At 39.5% G+C, this 20,455-nt stretch overlaps 1 protein-coding gene across 1 annotated transcript in view; it reads left to right on the plus strand.

Moving 5' to 3' along the window:
* LOC122814803 (vacuolar protein 8-like) overlaps positions 1-20,455 on the plus strand; it is a 988,388-nt gene that overhangs the window by 750,961 nt on the left and 216,972 nt on the right. Inside the window, exon 9 of the mRNA XM_044087110.1 lies at positions 2,876-2,921. Coding sequence (XP_043943045.1) covers positions 2,876-2,921 — 46 coding nt within the window. The remainder of the gene's footprint in view (positions 1-2,875; positions 2,922-20,455) is intronic.

Consider the following 20,455-nt stretch of genomic DNA (forward strand, 5'->3'; position numbering starts at 1 on the left):
TTTTTGAGAAGGGGTTATCCTAACTCACTTGTGAATGAGGTCTTTATTCAGGTTTTGAATAAGAGGGAGAAAGGTTATTTCAAGCCTATCCTTAATCAGAATGTGGATGAAACTTGCTTGATCAATATACGCAGTGTTAACAAGGAGAACAATAGGACCATAGGGGTAACTTATGGAGATTCGCCTGGTGTTACGACCTATTATGGGCCCAATGAAATAGTCATTGATGCGAATGTTGGTGACACAGATGACTCGAACTTGGTCACTGTGGACCAGAATGGAAATGAAAGGGCCGTAGGAGTAACATAGTCAAGATCGGCTCTAGTTACGACCTATAATAGGTCCTGTAAATTAATTATGGATATCTTATGTAAGAATTGGGTAATTATTACATCCTGTAACAACATTCGACAATGGATGGGTGAGAGACCCAGTGTTATATACAGAAGGGGTAGGACGCTTAAAAATGTCCTTGAATCTTGTAAGAGGGGACCTATGACTGGTTACATGAGGAAATGTGGGGCTTGTTCATCTTGCACAAGTATTCTTGAGGGCTTGTCGTGCATTATCAGTAGGGTTACTATAGAACTGAGAAGGAAGACCACATGCCAAACTGAAAGGGTGGTATACTGTGCCCTATGTACAGTTATTCTACTTTCTACATCAGGAGAACGGAAAGGAGATTAAGATGTAGGATATATGAGCATTTAAGGGACATTAGGTTAGGCAAAGAGACGAATGCTCTTGCTAAACACTGTAAGGAGTATGAGGGGCATGATTTTAAATTTACGATAATTTATGTTTTAGACATAGACCCAAGGGTTAGGCCCTGGACCCTACAACTGGAAAAACAAGAGGCACTATGGCAGATTAAAACTAATACGATAAACTGGCCGGGTATCAATGATGCTGTATCCTTAGCCTGTTTCTTGAAGTTAAAAGCATTAAATAGATAAATTGATATACATTTTTTAAATGTATTTATATAATTTTACATTTTTTACGTACATATGTTTATATTTATTATAGCATTTTTACCTATACTATTTTGACAAGGGCATGATTTTTGGGGATTGGTGTGTTATTTGCTGTACATTTTAGTGTGTTTTTTATCATGACATGGGTTCTGTGGTTGAATTGTACTGTGCTTGTTAAATATTTATGAACTTTATGAATATTCATTATATGGTTTTATTTTATTGGTTCAATGTTAATTGGGGGTGGATCTGTTTGTTTAAATTGAGCTCAGTAACAGTTTTCTAATTTCCTTGAAAAAGTCTCTGATTCACCAGAGACGAAAGCGCTTGGAATACTGTTTATACTTTTTGGATTTTTATGTGACTACACCTTTTGTGTGTTTTATTGAATACATTTTTGGATAAACCATGAGTTGGCTTTTGTACCTGAACCCACTGCTGCTGTTTTTGTCATTTGGAGTTTGTGTGGCCTACTACCTTCTAACAATCTCACATTTGACCATCATGTAGTGGCGGTGGTCAGAAAAGCCTTTTACTTGGTTCATCTCATAAGTAAAGGGATTGCATCCAGAAAAAAGGAGGTTATTACCTTTCTGTACTCCTCCCTCATTTGGCCAATAATTGAGTACAATGCCCTGTTTGGTATGTACCTCTCCAAACATCTGCACCAACTGGAAAGGCCACAGAAATACTTGACAAAGAGAATCCATGGCTGCTAATACCTGTCCTATTTGGACAGGCTCAAATCACTATCACTATCACTCTACTCTGATTGCTCAGAGGTGACCTGTGTCTCGCCTACAAGGCAGTATCAGACCCTGCTGTACTAGAGATGCTCCATATCTATAAGTCTAACTCCTCGTGTAGTACCTGATCGAAAGGCTTAAATCTAATATGTGACATTAACAAAACCTGCTGGAGAGACAGGTTTGTCTCCTAGAGGCTGCCCCATCTCTTGAATAGACTCCCCATACACGTCAAGCAACGTATGTTGCTGACCCTCTTTAAGCGCAACCTTGATGAGTGGATGGGCAACCAAAAATCTGTTCCAGAGGTACCACCTGTGCCCCTCATTGACAGGGGCGATGGGTGCTGATTTTGGTTTCTTTTCTGGGGATAAAGTCTTGGCTAGGCTTGTAAGGGCCCCAGAGCCATTAGCCTAGTAATCTCCTATGACTGTAATGTCTGTATAAAGTGGATATTGAATTGGTTGGCTATGGTATCATTTTGCTCTCTGTGTTTGGTGTTAGCTGTGTAGGTTGTCCTGGATTTAACAGTTTATTGATTGAGGCCCAGAACAGTTGTGGTTAACAGTATATATGCTTTGATTGGTTGAGTAGTAGATTTTCTTATCTTTGGTAATACGTTGTTTTGTTAGCTTTTTTAGTTGTCTATATGCTAATAAAGTAGGTCAGACTGTAATACATATTACTCTTCAAATCATATAATCTGGTTTGCAACATGATTTATAGGTGTGGACATTGCATTTACATCATTACTGGACACATAGTGCACACATCATCAGTGGGCATTTGAGTAAGAAGTGCACTTGACTGGGTTTCCTACTGTGCATCCTCTGTGACACTGTTATTTAATTCACCTGTTAGAATGAAAGAAAATGCCTTTACTTCCTAGTTGTTATAGTTTATTGTAAAATATATTCTTGCAACATCATTTGAATTGTTACAACAACTGATGTGCATATTATAATTTTGATGTCATTGTATTTGTATAGCATTTTTTTATGTTTACAGCTTTACAAAATTATTTTTCTGACATAACTTACTGTAGAAGTATGTATATATGTAGTAAATTATGGGACGTAGACTGAATCCTCACCAATCGCTGGGTTCTGCATGCTGTATAAGTTAACTCATTTCTAACTTTTGTTTCAATAGGTATCTTGCCAGGCATGTGTTTGTCTTAGGAACTTGGCTGTTGATGGTAAGTGTTTTTTGTTTCCACAGGTTTTGAAATGGCTTTTATATTTGAATTAGGTGTTATCAGGCTGCGCTGGAGAGAGTGACATTGAGGAAAGATGTGACATACATTATTTTCTTTATTTACTTAACAGGAAAGATAAACTCTGACCTGTATCTGTAGATTCAACCCAGAACCCTGCAGATTCCATGAGGTTGTCACTGCCACTTGACCCAAGTGTTAGGTACACACCACCACACACAAACACACACAGAACAGTTTTTCCCTTTTGCTAAGAAACCAAACCACACTGATTGTGATATTTTTAAACACGTATCAAATATAGTACAAACCCTGAACTCAGTATTGTATTAACAACTCAACAGGAAAGGAAAACTCGGACCCTTGTCTGGGGTTGAACCCAGGGCAGCCCGCATTCTGTGGGGTTGTCACTGCCACTTGACCAACAAGGATCCTCTGGACAGTTAGGTACCTGTTTTTTCAAAGAACAGTTTTCCCTTCAACTAAGAAACCACAGCTGATTGCACATATATTTTTTATATATTTTTGTAACTGTTTAGATGTCAAATCTTCATTGCTTTACTTGATTTGCAGTAACTTTGCATACTCTGTGGCTGGAGGACTATAATGGGCTCGTGTCTTAGTGCTGCAGGTGATATGATACGTGCAGGTAAAAAACATGTGTGCGTCATCCCCCCAGTCACAAATGTTTCAGCTGAAGTGGAAGAATAATCCCAGAGGAAAGGGGAATTCACTGTGTAGCATGACTGATAAAAGTGAAGTTTATCTGTTGCATTTGTTTCATCTTAGCAGAATATGTATATCTACGAAGTTATCATTAAAATGACATAAGGAATTGATTATTTTTTAATCCATTATGAAAATTGTAAAGACATGGAATCATAGGCACTGAACGTTTACCTTTTATCTGATGACAACTTTACTAATACATTTTAGGAAGAAACCTGTTTGTAGCAAACATATTCTTTATTAGTTAAAACAGAAATGTGAAATTAATGGGATGCCCCAAAACAGTTTCCATATATTTATTTTGCTGATAACCTGATATGTGGACTGTCTGACTCCTTTTCTGACATGATCGGGGCCAAAGAAAGTGACAACCACAACTGAGACCTTAGATTTCATACATGATTAGAAGAGCTTCCAGAAAGACGTTCTGTTTGTTGCTCCTAAAAGCAGATTACAAACTGAGAATACAGGAACTGTGCAGAATACACAAAGGAAGTTAGTATACAGAAAATGTGAATTAAATACAAAATCTAGACCAGACCATATTTATATTTATATGGATAGTTCAGTCAACTTTATGAATGGCACTGGCATCCTAGATACAAAAGAAAACATAAAGTAGTAAAACATACATTTTTTAAATGTGGCATTAGCATTATTTGCTCTAACCTTACTTTATGGAGTGTAAGTAAATGTTCTCCTATTGCTTCACTTCATAATGCATTACTTTTATAAGAAATTGTTGGTGTTGCTTGCACCTTTTTTTTCTGATGATGGACCAGTATTATCCTAACACATTTGCGGAAAGAAGTTAGAATTGTTTGTACTGTTCTGCTATTCCTACTGAGACAAGTGACTCATGTACACCAGAACATGTTATTTTCACTGCCCTCCAGTTCTTACTGATGTGAACAGTGCAAATGTCAGAGCAGTGGGACTGTTGTAACATTAGCCCATATTCTGATTTTTATCAATAATGTTTGCCAGCAGTAAGTAGCACATCTATGTTGAGGACTGCTATTGTCCAGTTTTTGTAAGTCATGAGTGTCTACAAGCAGGTGGAAAGCTTAAAAGGTCACATTATACAAAACACAATGTAAGGTAGCAATATGGCACATACAGAGCAGATTAAAGTCATGATCTTCAAATGAAAGTAACAAGTAGACTACCCGGGGTTCTCGTTATTAATCAAATATAGGCCCTGTTTTGGGTCATTGTCACTTTAACTAGACTAGCAGATCTAAGAGACTCTTTATCTGATACCCTCCCTGTGGGAGGAATAAAGATTCCTTGTTGAAATTTTAAGTAGTTTATTCAGTTAAGTAGGTACATGTACAAGTGTTCTTGTTGTAATATATTATATTCAACACAACAGTTATTTAAAGATGGTTACTGACAATAGTAGGAGGATCTAGGAAAGCTGATTGGAGGAAAATCTAGGCGATGGAAAAACAAGAAGCCAATCCCAAAGCTTAGAGGTTAGTCCCGTATTTGAATATTCCTGAAAGACCCATGAGGGTTTACCAGGTCAACAGCCTCTGGAACTTCATTCTTAGTTAAAAAGTTTTTATTTTTATTTTTAACAAACAAAAAATGACAACACACCACAAGCTACCACTGTAGAATTATATTTAAGAAAACACTTTTGCCTGAGCCTCATCAGATCCATCTAATAGAGTGGTTTGTAGAGTGGTTTACATTTTGATCATTGAAAATGCCTGCTTTTATGAGGTTATCACCAGACTTTTTTAGCCTGTTTTGTATCGCATGTAACATGAGATGCTGCATCTGCCTTTGTGGGGCTCATATTCCTTAAAGCAAATTATGAAAGCTTTATTACAGACCTTTTTCCAGTCTGGCTTGTCCATATCAATGCTTGTAATGTAATATGAGAGGCTGTGTCCACTTTTGCAGGGCTCATACCTCCAGAAATACATTGTGAAAGTCTAATCTCCTTTTGTTTGGCATAAAGGATTACAGTGCCTGCTTCTAAGAGGCTAATATACAGAATTAATGTGATCAGTCCCCATTCCTTCTTCCTGATGAAGACAGAGATTTTTATATGCGGGGGGGGGGGGGGGTAGTTACTAAAAGCCACAATATGTGACTTCCATTTTTTGAATAATACATGCATCCAGAGAAATAGCTTACAGTGGAAAACAAGTCACAGTGCTCATTTTTACAGAGCTCATGGATATGCACAAGTAAGAGGAAACATGTAAGTAAAGTTTGAGACCTCAGAACATTTTGTATACGCTTTTTGTGCCAGTGAATAAAAATCTACTGAGTGGTGAACTGAGACTGTGCAAAACCTTTAATAAAAATAAGTATCTCAGACCTTCTTTGAGCGTGGGCAAACTGTGCCTAAGGTGTAAAGAATACAACAGTGTAGAATGAGGCCCTGGGACAACAATTTTTCACTGTACTGCAAATTACAGAAATTATGTTAAATGTAGGCCAGGTGGCTAAAATATCTATGCCTAGTTGCCGTGGGGTATCCAGAGTGAGAGAGAGAATGCTGTTGCTATCAGAGTGTGATTCTACGGTGTTCCAGTCTGAGGTCTTCACCATCAAGCCTCTTCCTAGTGTTAGTATCAGAGGGTGGCTCTACAGTGTTCCAGTCTGAGGTCTTCACTATCAAGCCTCTTCCTAGTGTTGGTATCAGAGGGTGGTTCTACGGTGTTCCAGTCTGAGGTCTTCACTATCAAGCCTCTTCCTAGTGTTGGTATCAGAGTGTGGTTCTACGGTGTTCCAGTCTGGGGTCTTCACTATCAAGCCTTTTCCTAGCGTTGGTATCAGAGTGTGGTTCTACAGTGTTCCAGTCTGAGTTCTTCATTATCAAGCCTCTTCCTAGGTCTAGAAGTTTGTCTCGACTCTTCTGTTCAAAGTCTTCCTCCTTTCAAGTTCCAGGTGGTGAGGTCAGGGCTCTTCTGTTCATATTGTTCCTGTCTTCAGGTTCAGTGATTTTACCTGGAGTAATCCTCTGTGCTCTGTTTCTTGTTAGCCCTGTCATCCTTTGGGTGACAGGTGGGATACCAGACCTGACTGGAGCTTTCTGGATTACCTTTGTTTTCTATTTTGAGTCCTTGTTACAACTGCATGCAGATGAAGTGGTAAGGTACGTCAGAAGCCTGGTTTTAAAGCAGTAAACCTCAGAGGTATTCCTTGGATTACATTCGAATGAATCCCAGACAGTAGGATGTTCTACAGGATGCCCCCTGTCCAATGTATAGGCCAGATGCTGGCTTAATGAGTGCTAAAACACCATCTGTTGTGAGCTTAATGAGTAATAAGTGGCTTATGGTTAATTGTGACAGTGAAAAGTTTTGTACTAGGAGTCTGAAAATTACAGAAGTGCTAAATATAGGATGAATGGTTTATAGCATTTACCTGTTAGATTTTTGCTAAGCGAAGATAAAGGGAAAAGTTATTTGAAGGAGACTTCCTGAGTGGTATTTCAGCTGAAGGGAAAGTAAACACATGAAAGAAGATTGCAGGTATATTAGTGAAGTATATATAATGAAGTGGACATACAAGGATAAAATTAGAAGTTACTTTTATATAATTTGTGTAAGTCAAGAAGTGGTAAATATGGATAGAAATTTGCATTAAGCACGGATCAGTAAAGAGAGAGATAAATATACCAGTAAATGAAAGAACTGAAGACAACATTGTTTGAGAATAAGAAAACTAAAGCTGCAGCAAGGAAAGTCCCAGTATGGCAGTGCAGTTCCGAAAATGAGAATAACTGTAAGCAGAAAGTCTGACAACATTAAAAGAGTGTAACTTATAAGTGACATTGGGTTTCAAAGTAGATTAGGGACATACAGCTGGAAGGAACAAGTAAAGAAAGGGTCTTTCAAAAAGTAAAAATCTGGTAAATAAAAATCTGTCTATCTATCCATTTCCAATACCCATTTTTATCAATTTTGAGTTGTAAGGAGCCAGAGCTATCCTGGCAAGCAGTGATTATAAGGTGAGAACTAATCCTGGACAGAATGATAGTCACTGCAAGATATACCCTCACTGACAGATGTACTGCACATACACACACTTAGGACATTTTGAACATCTCCATTTCAACTACTGGAACATCACTGTAGGATGTAGGAAGAAACTAGAACCCTTCTGAAAATTCATATGGACCTGGAGGACTTTGCATTGCTTCTCCATGAACATTTGGGACATAATTGTTAATAAACCATTTCCTCAATTACAGTAAATGATAAAAGAGTTAACCTAACCATCACCTGCATTCTTTAAAAATACATTTTGCAGGTGTACCTCTGCACCCACTTTGTGCTGATGAGGTCATAAGAAGGCCGAAACATGCATGTCCACATCTAGGAGCACCTGGCTTTGTTGGCCTGAATCTGTCCATAAAGATTTAAAAATGAAAGAGTAAAAAGTCATGGACATTCAGAAGCCATATAGCTGAAACACTTGATGTCTTTAAAGGGTCATTTGCATATATCCCATGGGCCTCTATTCCAAGAGGTTTATGGTAGCACACAGTGAAAACTCTAGCTTGGCTAGGTTTTTCTTGTAGTTTTTACTAACTGGTTTGTCTGTGTTAATTTTTTACTTTTGGGGTTTTGTAAATTAGACATAATATGAAAGTGTTGGTTGATAATAGATACAGGTTATATGACGATTTAATAGCTAGAGAAATTTTAGCCAGTTTATAGAGATGTTAAATGTAAGTTAGTGTAATACAAAGCAGGAATTGCAATACAAAGTGAGAGAAAAGCAGGCTTATGGTATATTTAGAGAGAAATTTATAGAAGCAAGAAAGTGAGTGAAAAAGGGAGAGTAAAGAGATGTAACATATAAACAGGTATTTGTTCGCATTTAGGGATTTAGTTTATCTTGATGTTGACTAAGAATAGATCCAGTTTTTGGCTAAGAAGTCTTTCAGAATGTTTTTGGAGGATGGGAGGAAGGGTATTGACCTAATGGATAGATAAATAAGCTTAAGAATGTACTGATGCTGAATATAAGACATTAATCAAGTTGTTCCTATTCATAACTGAACAAAGGGGTGGGGTCGGTGCAGTAAGTGCAGAAATGCAGCCCTTAAACAGAATCTTGCATACAGGCACTTCTGGTACAGAGCTGAGCAGTTAAGCAGTGGATCTTTGTGTTTCCACTTGTGTAAAACAGTTAAGTTATAAAAAGCTGGCAAATATCCATTTCAGTAGTATATAACATTGTGGAATCTCTTATGTCTATCAGTAAACAACTGTAAAGCAGAGGCAAGTGCTAAAAACAGAAAATATTCCAAGAAAACCCAAAACAAAACAGACATATCCAGCCAGATGACAGAGGGACAGTTGGATTAGATAACTATTAAAACTGTCAGAGCCACTCAGGAGAATAAAACTGATCAAATGTATGCTGAAATTTTGAAAATGAGTGCTTCCCTAGTGGAATATATAGCAACCAACAACAGAAAAATAAATGAGATTAAAAAGATTTTGACCTCACACTCTTTCAGTTTATCTGAAATGGAGATGACAGAAAAAAGAGAACTGAGGGATAGACTAATGATGTAGGAAGCCAACTGTAAGAGGTTGACTCAGAAAATAGTAGCTCATGGAGGACTGCTTTAGGCAAAAAGTGTGCTTTTCAGCTCTGCCAGTGAAGACAAAAGGTAATAAGTGTAAGAAATGTCTGGTGAAAAGTATCAAGAGAGCGCACAGTATAAAAATTCCATCATATCTGTCATGGAGACTGTTGAGATCCATACTGGTGAAAATATCACTTGAAAGAAAGTTACTGTTTGTCATTTTTGCATTTGTTACCTGGCACTTGCTCACTAAAGCAATTATATAAGTCAGCACTAAAAAATTAAAAGCACTACACCCTCACAAACTCCCCCTGGAGTACCTTGCTCCCCACTGGCCATTTGTTTCAATTATAAAGAAATTCCCAATACTATTCTAGCATGTCCAAAGGTCAGTTGTCAATCTCCTCTCCAGTCCAGCTGGTGAATCTGGGAATCTTGAGGCAATGTTACAACTGCCTCATGTACACAGACAACCCTCTCCTCCTCCCAACAAATTCCAACATATGTGAGAGATGCAACCATATAGCCAAACTGGAGGCTAAGCTCTCTCAACTCAGTACTGGCGTAACCAGTCAGGAGGAGAAGGAAACCACACTCACTAAAATTCCAGTCTCACATAGACCTACCACGACAGCAAACCAAACACATAAACACACAAAAACATACTTGGAGGCTCTAAATAAAAATCTGCCTAAGCAGCAGAGACCTCCAAAGCAGACACCCAAGCAACCACTACCCCAAAACAAAACACATGCAACACATAGCTCACAAAGCCAGTGTGCTGAACAGTCACAGCCCTTAAGGCTAAACAACACACCTGATACACTTGTAATAGGTGACTCTATCATCAGGCACACTGACGTCCCACTCACCAGGCTGAACAAGGAGAAGGTCACAGTGAGCTGCCTGTCGGGCACTAGGATCCGCCACATAACACAAGCACTCAGGTCACTCCAAGGCAAGTACAAATATGACTCAGTCATTGTCCATGCTGGTGTGAATGACCTGAGATGTACCTCCCTGGACTACATGAAAAGAGACATAGAGGAGCTCTCTGAGCATGTAGCCCAGGCCGGCATGACCCTGACCTTGAGTAGCATCTTACCCTCACCAAGAATGATGCCACAGTATGACGACAAGGTGATCAATTTCAACAATTGGCTTAAGTACTGGTGTCATTCAAAGGGGATCCAATGCCTGTCAGCCTGGGATGACATGATCGACAAGCCACGATGCTTCTCTAGGGACGGCTTGCACCTGTCACCCCTGGGCTTTTGGATATTGGCAAAGGCTGTTGCTACCCCCATAGTGCCTTTTTAGGCAAGGCTCAGAAGACAAACCCACCTCCATAGGTATCACAAGGGATAAGAAACTAAGAGTAATGCTACTCAACGCCAGAAGTCTAAACCTCAAGATGCACGCACTCGAAACTCTCCTTAGCATGGAGAGCATCGATATCTGTGCAGTAACAGAAACCTGGTTCATGGCTCTTGAGAGCACCCCAGCACTACCAGATTATACCTCATACCATGCTTTTCGGCCTCAAAACTTGGACTGAACCACAAAAGGAGGGGGAGTATCAATATTCGTCAAAGATACCCACACCTCCAGGTTGGTGGCACAGCACGAAGCATCAGAGACTATCCATGTGCAACTAACAGTGGGTAAAACTGCCTTCCAGTTTATAGCCTGCTACAGACCACCCTCCCAAACCCAGGAACCCCACTTGGCCTTCCTGACAACACTGGAAAATATGAAGGTCTCTCCAAACACCATTATATTGGGTGACTTCAACTACCCAACCATAGACTGGGAGCATTACTCTAGCTCCAACACCCTAGCCCAAAGGTTCCTAGAATTTATAAACTCAAATGCTATGGAACAACTTGTTACCACTCCCACAAGAGGGGAAAACATACTGGACCTGATCATCACCAACATGGGGACTCTATGCTCCAGACCAGAAGTGTATCCCTCACTGGTAAGATCAGACCATAAACTAATCTCACTGGATATTCACATCCCGACCCCACCCCATGCCCAGAAAACCACAGTGAAAAACTTCTCTAAAGCAAATTTCACACTCCTCAAAACCGAGGTGGAATCCTTCAAAGCCCCGGCCTGTGGATAATCTGCCCAGACTGCAAAATCCTTTATAAACGCATTCTATGAACACCTTCAGGAATGCATGGATCATGCAATCCCAAATAAAACCAAGACCCAATCCTCCAAAGGCAGACGTCCTGTCTGGTGGACCCCAGCCATAAACAAACTATACAATAGAAGGAGGAAGCTACTACATGATAGAGCAAAATCCCAAAAAGGGAAGGCATCTCTGATCAGTATTAGCAAAAAACTACGGGCACTCATAAAATCGTCTAAGGCCAGCTTTGAGAGAAAAATTGCACAGGACACTAAGGATAATCACAAGGCTTTCTTTAGTTATGTTAGGAACCTGTGTGGGAATTCCCAGATATGCTCAGAATTAGTCCAAATTGACAAAAAATACACTGAACCCACAGACATTGCCAACATCCTAGCTGACAGGTTCAGCGCAAACTCCCCCCCTCCCTCCCCACCAAAAGGGCTAATATCTATCCCAGCAGAGTGCTGCCCCCCTGACATCTTAGATGCTCAGGTAAGAGCTGCCCTCTCCTAAGCAAGAAACACAGCATCAATGGGACAAGACGGTGTCCCGGGCTGCATCCTACATGAACTCCAAGAAGAGCTAAACCCAAACCTAAAACTACTGTTCAATCTCAGCCTTACTACAGGATATGTACCCAAAGAGTGGCGTACAGCAACAGTGGTCCCTCTCCACAAAGGTGGTGCCTCAACGGATCCTGGAAAGTATCGCCCCATAAGTCTCACTAGCTTGGTCTGCAAAGCTATGGAAAGGATCATCATGGACCTTATAAATAAAGATATTGGGGACCTACAGACACTGGATCCTACCCAGTTCAGCTTTGTTAAGGGCAGATCCTGCCTCTTAAACCTGGTCGATTTCTTTGAAACAGGCACCAAGGCCATTGACAAGGGGAAGATGGTCCACACAGCCTACCTGGACCTCACAAAAGCCTTCGATACAATACCCCACTCGGGCATTATAGATAAGCTCACCAGCTTAAATATAAACCCCTATGTCACTAGATGGGTTGCAAACTGGCTCAAGGACAGAACCCACATGGTTAGAATAGCTGGAGCCATGTCAGACTCCAAACCAGTTACAAGTGGCGTCCCACAAGGCTCAGTCCTGGGACCTCTCTTGTTCAGTATATATTTCTCGGAGGTACAGGCCAACACGGAAGGACTGTGGCTGACCAAGTTCGCAGATGACTGCAAACTGGGTGCCATAATAGACTCTCCAGCCGACACAAGCATCCTCCAAAAGGGCTTCATAGAAACAGACAACTGGTGCCAGAGCCATGGCCTCAAGCTAAACGCCAAAAGTGTATAGTCATCCCCTTTGGCAAAACAAAGTGCCCACAAATTACCACATAGGTGGAAATCCATTAAGTACAGAAGAAGTAATTAGGGACCTGGGGACCCAAGTTGATAGCAATCTCTCATTTGACAACCACGTGGCCAAAGTGGTTAGAAAACATTTTATATAGCCCACCTAATCATGAAGGGATTCACATCTAGATCAGGGAGGTCATCGTGCCTCATTGCTCATCCCTCATCAGGCTCATAATTGAGTACAATGCCCCTTTTGGGATGTACGTTACCAGACACCTGCAGCAACTGGAAAGACCCCAAAAGTACCTCACCAAGAGGATCAAGGGGCTCAAACAGATGCCATATGCTGCCCGGTTAAAGAAACTCCAGCTCTACTCAGTGGCATACCACCTGCTCAGAGGCGATCTGTGCCTGACGTATAAAGCCATGTCCAACCCGGAATTAATGGACATGCTGCACCTCAGAAAATCCAAATCCCATAGAGCTACGCTCTCGAGGGACTTGAACCTCAGCACTGAAATAAATAGGACATGCTGGAGGGACAGATTCATAACCCAGAGGCTCCCTTCACTCTGGAATAAAATCCCAGTCCAGGTTAGGCAGAGTCCCTCATTGACTCTCTTCAAGAGGAATCTTGATGAGTGGATGGGAGATCGTAGGTTTACCCCGAGTATCACTTCTGTGTTACTGTTAGACAGAGGCACAGTATACTAACCTCGAAAAAGGGCATAGCAAAATTAATTTAAAATGGGTGATGAAAGCCATACACACTCTGGCTAGGCTTGTAAATGCCCTAGGGCAGATAGCCTAGTATGAACCTATGAACCTATATCAACAGAAAGAAGTTGTTTTATCAAAGCTGTGAGCCAAAGGAACAATTATGAGGGCTGGTGAAGTGAGGGTATTTCCTGACAATGACAACTCAACCCTTCCTAGTCAGAAACAAAACCATTTCATTTTAACAATGGGGAAGTCTAGGGAGCTTAACCTTAGATTTAAACTGATGTACCCATCAGTTTTCAAAATGATTTATCTTACGGGAGTCAAAAGTTTTATGGATGCAGACTTGGCAGGATTGAATGAGAATTTACTAGGAAGGTTTCCAACCAAGAATTTTCCACTATTTAAATGTAAGATGCTGTGGAGACAGAAGCATAGTCATGAATTTACAAAAAAAACATTCAAGCAACAGCGCATGTGGCCAGGTTGACAAAGTTACTGGGAGACTCAGACATAAGTGCCACTGTGGAACATTAAATGTTGTTCAAATTACGCACTAGAATAATATGTCTTCCACTATGATTGATGCTGAAGAAGAGCAACTCTGATTCAGATATGTAAACATGTTCACGGGATGCTTTATTGCATTGCTTGATGTTTTGTGCCTTATTTTCTTTCTTCTGTTTTCCCTTTTTTTCTTTTTTTAAATAAAATATTTTCACCAGTATGCGGTGGTGTAGTGGTAGCGTTGTTGCCTCACAGCAAGAGGTTCTCCCGTTCGATTCTCAGCTGGAGTGCCTTCTGTGTGGAGTCTGCATGTCCTCCCCGCGGTCGAGTGGCGTTCGAAAGACATGCATGAATGGGGGTGTCTTCGTTGAAGGTTAGGTGATGGGCTGGCACCTTGGCACCGTAAAAATCTACTGCCAATCATTAGCGGACCGGAGTTCCACTGTGGCGACCGCTAACCGGGAAAAGCCGAAAGAAGAAGAACAACAGGGTGGAAATTGCAACACGGTAAGAATACAAAAATGGAAAGTTGTTCATGTGTGATGCTGGGGGTAGGGACAGAGGGATTGTTACTCATGGGGAACCTAGAATAAAACACAAATAAATATTTTTAGAATGTGGCAAAGCAAAGCATAAATATGTTAAGCAATGTGGAAGCAACTACAAAGACCACTAATACCATGAAACAGATGATTCAGGAGTAAGTGAGTAAACATGAAAGAAGGGAGATAAAGGTTTAATGAATTCAAAAAATAAACTTGGTTTAGGGAATTGACAAAAAAAAATCTATGATATATTGTAGTTCTGAAACAAAAAGAACTGCAAATTCTGGAAGAATGAGGTATGATAACATTGAATGGTAAAGGTAATATATGAGGTGTGTGAGTCAGGTAAAATATGTAAACATAGATTAATGCTTTATCAAATTAGATTAGGTAAGTCTATATATGTGCAGATAGCAAGGAGCAACCTCACTCTCCAAAAATAGTAAATGGGCAGACTTATATCACTGTGATATACACAGCTGTTTGATTTCTTATGTTTGGTAACATTAGGGCAGGGAAGGATAAGGAATTTTTATCGAGACCACAGATTCCTGAATTTAAGGGATTAAAGTGAATGTGATTTTAAAAGTAGTTGAGGGGAGTGCAAGTGTTAGAGCAGCAATGAAGACAGAAAAGGCAGTTTTGCTGTTAAACTGTGGGAGAAAAGCATTAGGTAATGAAATGTGAATGAGTTAATAATACTAACATAGAATGTAAATGGGATGGTGGATGAGGCTAAGAGGAGGAGATGATTGGCCTACCTGTCTAAATATGAAGGACAGGTTGTAATGTTCTCAGTGACACACTCATACAAAAGGGAATGTGAGCTGTTTAGAACAGCATGGGTGGATGCTATGTAATGGTTGAGGGTGAAAGAAAAAAGGATTAATGATATTAATAAGAAAAAGGGATTATATAAAATGGATGGAGAGGCAGGGTAGGCGGGGTCATTCTTCCTTGATAAGGAGGCATTGGATGGGGAAGAAAATAAAACAGTAAAGTTAAAAGGCATTAAAAATGTTGTGGGCAAAATCATAACCTTTCATTAAGGGATGCTTCTAGCAGCTAGGAGTGGAACATAAAAAGCCATGAGGCGGATGTAACAGAAGATCCTAGGAGTCATCATATAAGTAGAGAGGATAGATATTTGAGTCGTTAGTATAGATTATTTGGTATAAATAGCGTAACATTATTAGGAAAGGAAAGAAGAGAACCATTCTGTATGGCTCAATATGTGGGCAAGGCTGGATATGTGCTACATTTCTAAAGAGTATAGTTACATGTTCAAGGGCTTGAAACTTATCATACACTAATTTCAGACCCCCCCCCCCTACTGGTGACAGAGATAAGAAGGGGTAGAAGAGACATCACAGAGAGGCACTAGAGTTTCTAATCACATTTGTTAAGGATGGAATAGTTAATTAAGTGATCTGAGCAAACACTTGGTAATTTATTAGACACATTACAGCTAGATATAATAGAACTCCCAATGGCATAGGATAACCTGAAAGTTACTTTCAGAGTGCTAACTGAAATCAACAGCAAGGAATAATGGGAGGGCCGTGAGAAAAATTACAAGGAAAGGATAGAAAAGCAAATGAAAGCACAAGGGAATATGGAAGCTGCCAACAAGAGTTGGAATGACTTGGGCAAACAGTGAGAATGCAAACTATAGTATATTTAGAGACTTTTAAAGAGTACAGAGCACTCTCATTAAGCCAGTTATAGTTCAGTAATATTCCTAAGGCAATAAAAAGTTTAGCCTTACATCTTAGGAAACTAAGAGTAGAGGGGATGGTAACATAGTTAAGGAACTCAGTAGGTGGGACTGTAGAGAAACACCTAAATGTAATTCTGAAATATTAAAAGCAGTCTGTAAAGGTCCATGTAACTGTGTAATGATAGAGCTCACCTGGGGCAGGAAAGGGCAGATACCAATATGTACTTGAAATGTTTGGCTGTACCATCCCTGAGTGGGACTAAGAAGAAAAACCTAATTAGACTGATTAGTGAAGAAGTAGTAGTAAAGGAGCCAACATAGCTCAGAAAATAGGACAACTGCCAGGACGGGATAGGATTCCAATTAGTGTTTGAAAATGGAGGTTGGACAAGATAACAAAGGCTATGGTGTGTGCTATTTAATAGTATATGGGGGATTCTGCAGTTATGGAAAGAGGCATTAATAGAAATATTACCAAAAGAAGGGAGAGACCCATTTGACCCTGGGTCATACAGACCTATATCGATTTTAAATCATGATTATAAGATTTTTTGTCAATACTGTGAAAATAATTAGACAAGATTTGCTAAAAATGGTTGATATGGATCAATGTGGCTTTATTAAGCGAAGGCAAATATTCAACAATAATAGAACTCTTATGATACAAAAGGATTAATCCCTTGATGCTAGTGGGACTAGATATCAAACAGGCCATTGATAGTGTCAGTTCGTTCTTTCTGTATATATTGAAAAGAGTTTTTGCACTCCCATGAAAGTAGAGATAGCTGATAATATGATTTACACGTAAAGCTGTAGCTGTGCTCTCAGAATATTTTGAAGTAAAAGGGGTACTAGACAGGGGTTCCCTCTCCCCTCCTCTGTCCATATGTTATTTGGAAATGCTGACAGTTAACATTCAAAATTGGCAATGATACGATATGATTGGCTTGAGACTCCCCAAAACTCGATTTTATTGTGGATGGTATAATAATATATCTTGTGTCCCAAACAGAAACTTTCAGTAATGGCAGGGATACCTAATGCATTTTAGGCCCTAGCAGACTACAGGATCAATAAGACTGAAACAAAGGCTGTAGTATTAAATTACATACCTCCCTGTAATTTAGTTGAAACATTTCTGTATTTATGGGGACATACTTGAATGAAATACCATGGTATATGATTGATAAGAGAAGCAGATCAGGCTGCCAGGGATATGTGGAAAGAAACTATACAGAAAAGTATAACATAAGATCAGACAATGGAAGATTAAGTAGATACATAAGGATAGCAAGGTACTGAGAGTAAAAATATTTTTGGTCTCCCTTGTTGTGTATAGTGGGCAAGCCTATTTATCCAGCTGCTGGGTGACTCTTGGAATACCTTAATAAACAGCTAAGAACTTATTTTCTGGGAAAAAAATGTGTTAGATTGCAATGGGATAAAATTTGTTTGCCAGTTGTTCAAGGAGGTTTAGGAGTTCTCGACCTAAAGAATTGTTTCATAGCCATGCAGATCAAGTTAGCTCGTACTTTACAGGCTAGAACATACCTCCCAATTGTAGCAGTTGCTGTAAATTCAGGGGGAGAATGTGCTAACTAGGAACACAGTGTGATTTTGTAAATACTCTGAAGATGGCTATGATGAGGAATATGTAGAATGATATGCTTCTAAAGTGATATATAAACTGAAGGATAGGGAGCAAATTAAGAATAAAAGGTGGAAACTCATGCCAATTGCACCTACTAGAGTGTTGCAGACCCAAGTGAGGGTTTTGGAGGCTGTGAGCAATTTATGTAAAAGAAGTCTAGAACCCAGGTTTTGGGAACTGTTGGTGAGAGGGAATGATGTGATTACATAGGAGGAACCTAAGGACAAAACTGGCTTGCATGAGAGGGGCTAAACCCCGTACCAAAGCTAGTAACAACTAAAACAAAGTCTGAGAAGCAAAGGACATAAAAGGGAAAGACAAGTGTTATGCACGTTCTGCTTGAATCACATGTTAGTAAGTAAAGCACCTGGAAGTCTAACAGAACTGGGAAGAGCAACAGGGAGTAAAGAAAGTTTTGAATGGAACAACAGGTTGGGATCCCAACTAAATAAAGAGGAGCGGAAGGTAATATGCATGACCACTAGATATGCCTCACAATCTAGACAGCCTAGAATTTTCACCTAGAAGTATTTACATGTGTTTTACAAGTCTAGCAAACTAAACAGTATGTTTCAGGGGCAGGTTGGTACATGTTTCAGGTGCAAAAGCAATGGAGGAGAGAGACACGGGAGCACGTGTTTTAATGTTGTTCAAAACTAGAAGAATTCTGATGAGAACAAGAACAGGCATTGACTAAAATAGTGAAATTAGCTTTAGCAAAGAGCATACAATGCTAAGTTGGGTCAGCAAATTAAAGGTACGGGATCACATTTGAGCCCTAGAAATATTGATGATATTAGTGATAAAAAGGGCCATCAATAAGAAATATAAGTCATATTAGTGATAAAAAAGTACATCAATAAGAAATAGAAGTCATGCTGTAGGTGGATTGGACACTCTAAATTGGCCCTAGGTGTGTGTGCATGTGTGTGACTTCTGTGGAAGGTTGGGTGCCGGGCTGGCCACTCGACACCGTAAAAACTCCACTGCCAATCATGAGCGGACAGGTGATCCGCTGTGGTGACCCCTAACCGGGAAAAAGCCGAAAGAAGAAGAAGATGAAGAAATAGAAGTCAACTCAGAAACAAACATTTGAGGAACTCAGAGTATTAATGAATGAAATAAGAGAAAGAAAAGTTTGTGCAACAGCAAAATGTAAAAGGAAATTAACAAGAAACAGAATAATTGCATGGCCACGGTCATAGATATAATTTTTGAAAGGCGAGAACAGAAATTGGGAGAGAAGGCTAGAAGTATGAAAGGTTCTCTAGGAAATGATAGATTTAATAATGATGAGTCAGTTGATGGGGAAGTAATTATTAGTAAGTATGAGACAATGGGCTGATTTAGAAATGTATGTACGTTATGGTGCAGTTTATTAAAACAGTTTTATTGTACTGTCACAGAAAAATGTATTTACTATAGCTCATATCAAAATGGATACACATATGCTTGGGCTACATCTGTAATGTCTGGTACTGGGCTAAACCAAAGTGTATTGGATAAATAATACTGATAGGTGTACTGGATATTGTTTGTCTAGCCGCTGGTGAAACATTTATTGTACACCATGCATGAGGATTGCAGAAATTGTTGATGAAATACCTAATTAAATTTGCTATTGCAATAAACAAAAAGGAGGCTCCAAAAGAAATCTTGCATACAGTAACATGCTTTTGTCACTGAAAGATATAATGTTGTGCAGAGTTCTCAGCCTCTCACCTCCAGGTTAAAGGACAAGTCTAGAAATAATTAGGGACACTTTTTTAAAATAGTAGTCCTGTTAATTTGAAAAGATGACAAAGTAAGAGACTGTGAATTGACATGCATTTTCTGAAAATAAGTCTATAACTCCAATTAATTATTTTCATTATTTATTAAGAGTAATCCACCAACCTTTCTCCAAGTATCACCAGTTTTAGGTGGGACTGAGCAAAACTTTGAACTAAACTTAGGGATATCCATGAAAATCAGAGACAATTGTATGGTATGTTTGGTGAGCACAAGAAAAATAACATTTAACCCAATGTCATTTCATTTAAAATAACTTTAGGTCAAATGGCTTTTCATTCAGGTGCAACATTCACTCAAATCAGATTTGACTGAAGGACTCAGCTAGACTGCTATTTAACAACAGAGGCATGTAGTTTTGTCCCCCTCTCTAAAATTCTGGAAAAATGAATACACCTCCATCTTCTTCACCATATCACACAAATAATGTACTCATTCAGACTTAACATGGTTGTAGACCCACTTACAGCATCTCAACAGCCCTGCTATCCTTTATAGACTCTGTCAACAAAGCCCGTGATTCTGGCAAACTAGTATCTGCACTATTTCTTGACTTGTCTAAAGCATTTGACATGGTCTGTCACTCCAAACGTCTGATGCACTATCCAGTATAGGTCTATCTTCCCTCTCAGTTCAGTGGTTCCCTAGCTCCCTAGCTGATAGCAGGCAGTGAAATGGGAAGAATCTATCTCTTCTTACCTCTCCACCAGCACAGGAGTACCACAAGGTTCCGTTCTTGGACCACTACTATTTAACACCTTTATTAACAACCTGCAGTGAGCAACCTGTGAAGGCTTTCTAATCCAATATGCTGAGGACTCTACA

The sequence above is a fragment of the Protopterus annectens genome, chromosome 1.part1 (genome assembly GCF_019279795.1).
Source record: "Protopterus annectens isolate FY-2018-M chromosome 1.part1, PAN1.0, whole genome shotgun sequence".
NCBI lineage: Eukaryota > Metazoa > Chordata > Ceratodontiformes > Protopteridae > Protopterus > Protopterus annectens.